The following is an 8847-nucleotide window of genomic DNA, read 5'->3' as shown; positions in this document are numbered from 1 at the left end:
TAGTTAGCGTACTAGGATATAACTAGAAGATAACTTAGGAAGAGGGATTACGTGCTCCGGTATATAACCCCGCTAGGAAGGATATATTAGCACCACTAATAAGTATAGGCCAGGGCGTTATAGGGGCTACCTAGGTAAGTAACTTACTTCACGAATATTCACTAACGGAGAAGTAAATAATAAGTGAATACCTAGTAAACGTTATAGGGTTATTTACTAGGGACCTAGTGAATAATAAGCTATATATACTAGAGTATTCTAGGTCTTGCTTCTACTAGAGAATAAGATATCGATTAATCTAAGTCTTTACCTAGACTACTATTCTACGCTTAAACCTACCTTATAAAGAAGACGCCTAGTCTTTACGACGTAACTACGACTAGACCACTACGAACGATAGTTACTGCTCTTTAGTTAATATCCTCTTCTTATTTTAAACTAAAACCTCGACGCTAGTCCCCTATTATCCGCTATACTATAGAGGACCGGAAGCCGTCGTAACACTTATAATATAGCCGTCTATATCCTTAGGTATAGCCTTTATAGGCGTGGTGTATTATCGATATAGGACTAAGGCTTCCTTATAGAGGTTTATAGAGGTCGGTCCTATATACGCGTATAGGAGAGTAATCTAAGCCCGTGGGTTATTTATAGTATTATCCTATAGCTAGGCAAGGAGGCTACGTAATATAGTATAGACGGTCCCTTTAATATAGGAGTATACTATATTAAACTCCTTCTACTACGCGTTATAGTCTACCTTTTCTTTATAGTATACACGGCGATCTTATAGGTAGCGTGTACGCCCCTTTTTAGAGAGGTTATTAATAGATATAGGCGTCCTGGTTATTAGTTCTTTTATTACGGCCGTGGCTATAGCCTTCCGGCGGGCGGCCGTCTTCTTCTTACCGGCGGCCGTGGCCTCCGTGGTATTGGTAGCCTTATCGCCCTTTAGCGTAATAGTAGAAAACGTAGTAGCTATAGCCTCCTCCGCGTCTAAGTCCACGATAAGGGCTTTATACTTATAAACGTTAGACGGCGTCGGTATAAGGAGGAGGTAAGCGTTAGCCTCCTTATCGCTTAGTTTTAGATTAAGGTAGTTATCCTAGTAGGAGGCGGATTTACCGCGTATAACGCGCTCCTAAACTACCTAATCCCTCTAGTTAACTAGGGTAATAGCGGTCGCCTTCTATTTGGCGTTAGATACGTTAGAAGATATCTTTACTAGTTTATCGTTTATTAGTTAGTTAATAGGTAGGTTAATTAATCTCTTAATTACTCTAATTAGATTAATAGTAGTTATTTAAGAGTGCTTATATAGACGTGATTACTTTTTATAGTAGAACAGGGGTAGCCTTATTAATATCTATCGTCTAAGCGTTATAAACCGGGCTTATAACTATCGTATATTAAATAGGCACTTATATACTTAACTTAGTAGAGTAGAAATCTCGTGTATATATATTATATTAAGTTATATCTAGGAGAGTCTCTTATACCCTTAATTTAGGTAGTAAAGACTCTATTATAGGTACTAAGTTATTTGGATCCTATCCGGTCTTTTCCGGTATCCGCCCCTGTTATATCCGAAGCCCTTAGTTATAGCGTGGATCCCCCCCCTGGATCCCCTATGGACCACGTCGTGGTCCGTGTGCCCATGCGACACATTGCTCACGAAACCGTCCCTACCTCCAGTAGCACTGGAAGCTGTCACCCATTGCAGGGGTTGCCTTTTGATTTTAGGCTTCGAGGCATAGCTAGAGTTAGCGATGCTGGAGGGATGCCATCGACCATTGAGGGCGAAAGGCACAAGGGCGAGACTGGGTAAATGGGCACCCTGAACTACGAGCTAGCGAGGAAGTACGGCTGAGATTGGCCGAAGCCCGACGCTTTTTCGTGAGACTGGCGAGACCCTTGAATGAATCCCGGACTTCGAATTCCTTGTCTGTTCATACAGGCTACCCCCCATTGAAGACCGGAGCCAGCCGAACTACAACGTATACACACTGGAAAATAAGGATAGACGCATCTGATTGCTATTTGAAGGATGTTCAAGCATACATCAGCCTAGAAGGCCCTTCTGCACATCGCCCGGCTGGGGTTGAGGTAGATTATTCGGGTCTTGGTCTTTCGCCGCTTCCTTCGCCGCCTCCACATCTACCCCCAAGTCCACGAAGAGCCTTTCAAGAATCGAGTACCTGCTAATAGCAAGGCCAACGTAAACAGGATCGAGCTTGCTGGTGTGAGGTTTTATCTGGACTCCCAAGTGGCTGCCCAGCCAGCGAAGATCTGCCGAGTCGTGGAACTGAGATCGGGTGGCCGCAGCCCGAACCTTCCCCTTGAATAGATGGAACGGGTCGAAGAAAGAAGAGCGGCCCTGGCCGAGAGTCTGTCCGTTCAGGGATAGCACGTTCGTCTGCATATTACCCAACGAGTATCGAGCACCCGATTACCGCCGCCATGCGTTAGATTTGGGAGTAGCATCGATGGATGGGCGCCGGGGTTGGCCTACCTGGGAATTGCTCGCAGAAGATTTCGACGAGAACAGCCCGGCTGCGATCAGGTCGGTCGGACGACGGCTCTGCGGTATGACGACAAAGCCATCGACTCCGTCTAGGAGTTCGATAGCCTTATCCTTCGAGACGGAGCCAAGGCAGTCAATGTCCTTGCTCTCACGGAGGCCCCCCATTGCGGCGATGGCATATCCACCGAATATGCCAAAGTGAATGCCTGCATTGCTCAGGACTCGGAAGAGAGCAATAGCGGCGTCGTTAAGACGATCTTGAATCATTATAGAGTTGAGTATAGGGAAATGCTGTGGAAGAAATGACGGAGCTAAGAGGCGGGCTTGTCAGATGAGATTCAGTGATTCAGGTCACACGTTTATATAGCCCAGAAGGCTCTCTAATTATAGTTTCACCTTTACTGTTGGCGGTTCTTGCTTGACGTTGGTGATCGATGTTGGCTACACCGGGCCCGGCCCCTCCTAGGGCGCGTATGCCCCTAAACAAACTGATTGAGGCGGCAATAAATGAATGATTGGTGTTTCTGATCCTATGCTGATGCCCAACCCGATCCTGGAATATCGCGTAGCTTCTTCGCCTCGGCTTCGTCCGCGACGAAACAAGTGATCTCGTTCCCCGAAAACTGGTCCATCCGGGATGACTTGCCTAGGATCAGCTGCTGTGATAGATCGTACACATCCACGCCGGCAGCAGAGATGTTCCTGGAGCACCAATCCTGATCCAAGTTCATGCCGTCAACTAACTGCTCTGCGGCTATCATCGCAGCATCATCCGCCTGATCCAAGTAACGACGGCAAAGGCCGACAAGGAGAGAGGAAAGACGAGGGACTGGGATGGCAGCTAGGTCGATAGAGGGAATGATGTCTACAATCTGTTTGCTAGGGAGTGGGGATGAATCCCACTCTTCCCTCCGGACGATGGCGTCTTCGAGCGGCTGTAATCCGAAAAGAGTGTCGGGCAAGATGATAACTGCGCAGGCTGCTGGAGTCCAGAGAGTCGGTTGCAGCCTAGGGTAGCCCTGCTTGTACTCGGTGAACAAGTCAGACTTCACCGCAGGGGACTGTTTGAAAAGTCCCGTAGAGCAGAGCAATGCGGCGGCTTCTGGGACACGGGCCTCAGGGACGCAAATTTCGATATCCTGGGTAGCATGAGCGGCTAGGTCAAACAGCCTACGTGGGGCCTGAGATCTCACATGCAGCACCCGTGGCACATTGTAGTAGTTTAGCGCTAGCTCACCCACAATGCAAGAGCGTATCTGCTGAAAGTCGAGGATGACGAGAGTGACCTTGATCAAAGTTTCTTCCATTCTATTTGACGGATGTTGGTTCGTACGGTGGGAAGATGCTCGGTGTCGAGGGATCAATTGGGGCTTGTGGTTAAGGTGGGGGGTTAACGTGCCAAATCTGTTGGGGAACGGGGGGGTTGGGGGGGCTGCTATTTTAGGTCCCCGACCAACCACAAAGCCAGGTCGTTTCGTTTGGCGCGCGGCTTATAGCGAACTGGTTTCACCTGAATCTTTATCCTAGAATCTTCCGAAAACAAAAAACCACACCATCCATCCGCCTGGAATCCTCATCCCGACCATTCTAACAGCATCGCGGCATGTTGTTCACAATGAAACCTTCAATATCATTTTCAAATTGAGTATCTCTGCACCGCAGGGTTCTAGCGATTTCTACAGTATGAAGCGTTTTCTTTCCACAATTCGAGCCCGCTTGTTGAACAGAGCGCTGAAACCCACGATCGCCACCCTGCCATTTCAGGTCCTGTCCGACCTCCACCTCGAGGTCGGCCAGCAGTACTCCGTCTTTGACTTCCCCACCACGGCACCGAACCTCATCCTCGCCGGCGACATCGGTCTCCTCTCCGACTACGACGCCTACCTCGACTTCCTCCACAACCAGACGGCACGCTATGATCGTGTCTTTTTAGTCCTGGGCAACCACGAGTTCTACGGGCTAGACTTTGCTACAGCGCTCTCAACTGCGAAGAAGCTAGAGAAAGAGCCTCGCCTGCAAGGGAAGCTGTCATTGCTCCAACAAACCAGAATCGATCTCCCAGACGCCATCACTATACTAGGCTGCACGCTCTGGTCCCACGTCCCCGACGAAGCCAAAGAGATCGTAGGGAAAAGGGTGAATGACTTTCGCAGGATCGAGAACTGGACGGTGGACCGCCACAATGATGCACACAAGTCGGACGTCGCTTGGATTAGAGCGGAGCTGGACAATATAGACCCTGGGCGGTCGGTCCTCGTTGTGACACACCACGCGCCGTTGGTTGTGGAGACATCTAGACCCGAGCATCTCAAGAATCCCTGGACCTCGGCCTTCGCAACGAATATCATGTCCGGCGAGAAGACGTGGGGTTCGGTCAGGCATTGGGTCTACGGGCACACACACTACTCGACGGAATTTGAGAAGCGTGGGATCCGCGTGGTCAGTAATCAACGGGGCTACGTTGTCCCTGGTATGATCGGGAGGGAATGCGTCGATGAGGGATTTGATGTGGGCAAGACCATCCACGTGCCGATCGGACGAAGTGAGGAGGTCGGCTGACCTTTTGTTATCTCGTGCAAGTCAGATCCCTTACGGGGAGGAAAGCATGCTTAACGCTCTTCTATTATGTAGTAGGGAAACCCACGGATGCTTTGTACATATTCATGAGACTCCTTTCATGTCCCCCAGTCTCGCCCATACAATTTCATTGATAAGTACGAGCTGTTCACCAAGGGATACCAACAAACATGAGGTCAGACAAATAGGGGTGTGGAAGTTATAGATTGGTACTGTGTCACATTTCGTGGTGGGGTACGATGATGCTCTGTTCTAAGCGCACGGCGAAGTGACGGACCGTGCTAAGCCAGAGCCCTGGTAGGGGGAACATGTTTGGTCGTGTTCGTCTTCCTTGTCTAGCTTGGTAGGAGGTTACATGTAAACTGATGTTGAACTCGGTGGCTGGGCTGAGGGTAGATGTGGGGCGTGGCTGATAAAAAAGTTGAGCTAAGGGTAGGTACGGGGCTTTACGCCTTTAATTGATTGGTCGAACTATTTCGGGATCGCGTTAAATACCTTAAGGTATTATAAGGAGTATTTCTACTAAGGGTTATTATATTATTATAAAGTCTTTTACTAAGTATAAGAGTAGTTACCTAATATATTTAGTTATATAACCTTAATAAATAGCCTTATAATAACCGTTATCTACTTATTATAAGAGTAGTTACCTAGATATATAGTCACGTAGCCTTAATAAATAGCCCTATAATACCCCTTACCTACCTTATATATATTATAAGGGTAGTTACCTGAAATACTTAGTCACGTGACCTTAATATATAGCCCTATAATAACCCTTACCTACCTATTATAAGGGTGGTTACCTAAGATATTTAGTCACGTGATCTTAGTACATAGCCCCACAGCAACCCTCAGCTCAACTTTTTGCCCCACTCGGACCCACACCTACCCTCAGCTCAGCCTCCGAGTTCAACATCAGTTTATCTACAACCACCTTGCTAGCTAGTAAAAAATACTTGGTCACGGGCAGGTTATAGATAAACTGATATCCAACTAGAGGGCTTGGCTGATAGTAGTTATAGGGGCATAAGGTTAAGCTAAGGGTTACTATAGGACTGGGTCCGTGCCATGTTATATAACCTACGTATATACCTAAGTAAGTATTAGGTATTAACAGGAGGGATAAACTAGTAAGTAAGGGGTAAATAACTTAATAAAGTAGTAATAATCGAACGTATAAAAGGAAATGATTCGGAAATAATTATGAAACGATTCGGGAATAATTTAGTGATAATATCGAATTAATTAACTAGTAATCCGAAAACCGGGAAACGTTTCGGAAACGATTCAGAAATCTTCTTTATTTTATTTAAGATAGATCTAGACATATATATTAATGCATATAGCGAGATTTATTAAGATAAACTGCTACCAGACCCAGAACAACATAATAATAAATTCTATAACACTAGATTCCTTAAGAATAAGAATCAGAGACCATATCTTTATAGACTCTATCCAAGTCGTTACGCAGTCCGAGACGTAATTTAACGGAATAAAGTAAAGCAGGTATATATACACTAAATATATCTATATATACATCCTTCCTAATAAAAAGTAGATTCTATCCGAGACTAAGAGTAGCTCGATTCTTATATCTATAGCTACCTATACTAATAGGAGACTTACCCCCGGCTATCAGGCTATACTAGTTAATCGTTTCCGGTATATAGCTAGTATTCCAGAAATACCTAAAACTCTTAATATAGGTATTATAATTATTATTCTAGCCGATATTCTAAATAACGAAGAGAAGAAAGCTCTATAGATAATTATAAGTTTTAGCTTTATTTAACTTTATTAAGTCTAATATTCTATAGATCTAATACGAGATTACGCGGAAATACCCTAGCTTTCTTACTATAAATACTACGCTAGGTAATACCGCTATATAATGATATATCTATATATATTCAGGAGGGAAAGCGTGTTAATATCTTCCTCTAAATAAATTCTTTTATATATAAGTTACTATAGAGCTTCTTAATTAAATTAGTTAACGAAGAGCTAAGGTAAAAGAACTTATAGTATAAAAAACAGCTATAAGGTAAGTAAAAACGCGTCGAAACTATTATATATTAGGACTAATATAGTATTAGGTGGGCATAAGTAATCTAAGGGAGATTTATAAAAAAGATTATATATATTAAAAGTTAAGAGACGTGTTTCCTAGTAGTAGACTCTAGTAGATACTATATAAGTATTATATCCTTAAATCTAGTACGATAAGTTCTTTTTTCTAATTAAGCAAAGTATCTTACGGACTTCGAATAATATCGTGTACGGTGCCGATCGTAGATACTAGGTTAAATATCGCGTCGCTATTTTAATACTGTTATACTAATAGTCCATTACCCTTAGCTAGACCTTATTACATAGACTCTTAATCCCTTACTACACGGAGTTCTAGTGAATTTAGATAAGAAATACTATTCTTTTATAACGAATCGTAGAAAGCGAAAGACGTGCGGTATATTTACTATAAAATATTTCGGAAACGTTTCGGAAACGATTTAGGAACGATTTAGAAACTATTCGGGATTTCTTATTTATTCTTATACTTATATTTAAGGATAGATAAAGTTTATTTCGAGAACCCTAGAGAAATCTAAAGGCGAAGTTAGAGCGTCGAATTAAGACTTTTTATTCCGATAGATCTATATATAACACTATAGATTATTATTACGTCCTATAGAATATATTTATATCCTCCTCTACCTCCTATAAAAGCCCCCCCCTTAGTGCTAAATAGGATTACTAGAGTACTCGTAAAAATTAGTAGTCTAAGTATAACACTTAATAGATTCCTAAGATTAAGAGAACTTAAAGCCTTCCCTATAGAGTTCCGTGGGAAATCGATGATAGATATTTATATAAGTCTTATAAATACCGATTACCTCTAATATATTATTCGTAAGTAATAGATTATCCTTTTTCCTTTAAGTAGTCGGAGTATTACTTTAGCCCTTAAGTAGACGAAAGAGGTAAACTAACGGATATATATAACGAAATTATAAGATTCTTTTTAGGGCTTATTCTAATATATCTAGTATATTTAATACTTATTCTAATCCATAAATAACTATATAGTTATCTACTTTTCTTATAAGCAGGTAAAAATGTAGAATTTCCCCGATATAAAATCGTTTTTTATCGACGCGAACTATAAACACGTTACGGGTATATACTAGAAAGAAATTATTTAGCCGTGGTATAGCTAGAACTCCGAAAAAGGTATACTTATAAACTATATCGGAAACCTTTCCGAATCGTTTCTAATACTTTTATAGTTCTTCTTTTAGTAAGATACTATATAAACTCCGAGATAATAAAGATATATTACTATATATTTTATAAGGTTTTCCGAATCCTAGAAAAGAAGTATAGGATTAAGATTAAGTAGAAATACCTTTATAGAGATAATCTGCTCGGGGTAACTCTAGATTAAGTCTTACCCGTGATTCAGGGTTTCGGAAAATACTTATAGTAAAGGTATAGGCCCCTTAAAACCTAGGAGAATTAGATATCTCGTTATATCCGACTCTATATAGTTTATTTTAGGCGAGGTATTAAGAGTCTCCTAGGCAGTGATTAAGAGAGAGGAGAAGGTTCTCGGTATCGGATCTTAATAACTCTACTAGAATACCGGATAAAGGAGGACTATAATAATCTATATAATAAGATTAGCCGTGAGTATAACCTAGAAACAATTTAGAAACGATTCCGAAATAATTTAGAATAGA

General features: G+C 42.5%; 3 protein-coding genes across 3 annotated transcripts; 1 reads left to right on the top strand and 2 right to left on the bottom strand.

Annotated features, from left to right (window-relative positions):
• Positions 1-2062: 2062 nt before the first annotated feature.
• SODALDRAFT_337403 (hypothetical protein) lies at positions 2063-2791 on the bottom strand (the record flags this gene model as incomplete). Its single annotated transcript, XM_028612680.1, has 2 exons — positions 2063-2416; positions 2513-2791. The coding sequence occupies 2 exons, from the start codon at positions 2789-2791 to the stop codon at positions 2063-2065; spliced, it is 633 nt and encodes a 210-aa protein (XP_028463192.1).
• On the bottom strand, positions 2765-3900 carry SODALDRAFT_353094 (hypothetical protein). The gene is made up of 2 exons (XM_028613628.1): positions 3718-3900; positions 2765-3663 (listed from the first exon to the last, which is right to left on the bottom strand). Exons 1-2 carry the CDS (start codon positions 3829-3831, stop codon positions 3055-3057), a joined length of 723 nt encoding a protein of 240 aa, XP_028463191.1. The 5' UTR covers positions 3832-3900; the 3' UTR covers positions 2765-3054.
• Positions 3901-4133: 233 nt separating this feature from the next.
• SODALDRAFT_328725 (phosphoesterase) lies at positions 4134-5573 on the top strand. Its single transcript, XM_028610763.1, has one exon. The coding sequence runs from the start codon at positions 4208-4210 to the stop codon at positions 5081-5083; it is 876 nt and encodes a 291-aa protein (XP_028463190.1). The 5' UTR covers positions 4134-4207; the 3' UTR covers positions 5084-5573.
• Positions 5574-8847: the final 3274 nt, after the last annotated feature.

This window comes from Sodiomyces alkalinus, assembly GCF_003711515.1.
Source record: "Sodiomyces alkalinus F11 unplaced genomic scaffold SODALscaffold_11, whole genome shotgun sequence".
NCBI lineage: Eukaryota > Fungi > Ascomycota > Sordariomycetes > Glomerellales > Plectosphaerellaceae > Sodiomyces > Sodiomyces alkalinus.
Note: the sequence above shows the minus strand (reverse complement) of the source record. Positions and strands in the feature narration are given on the sequence as shown.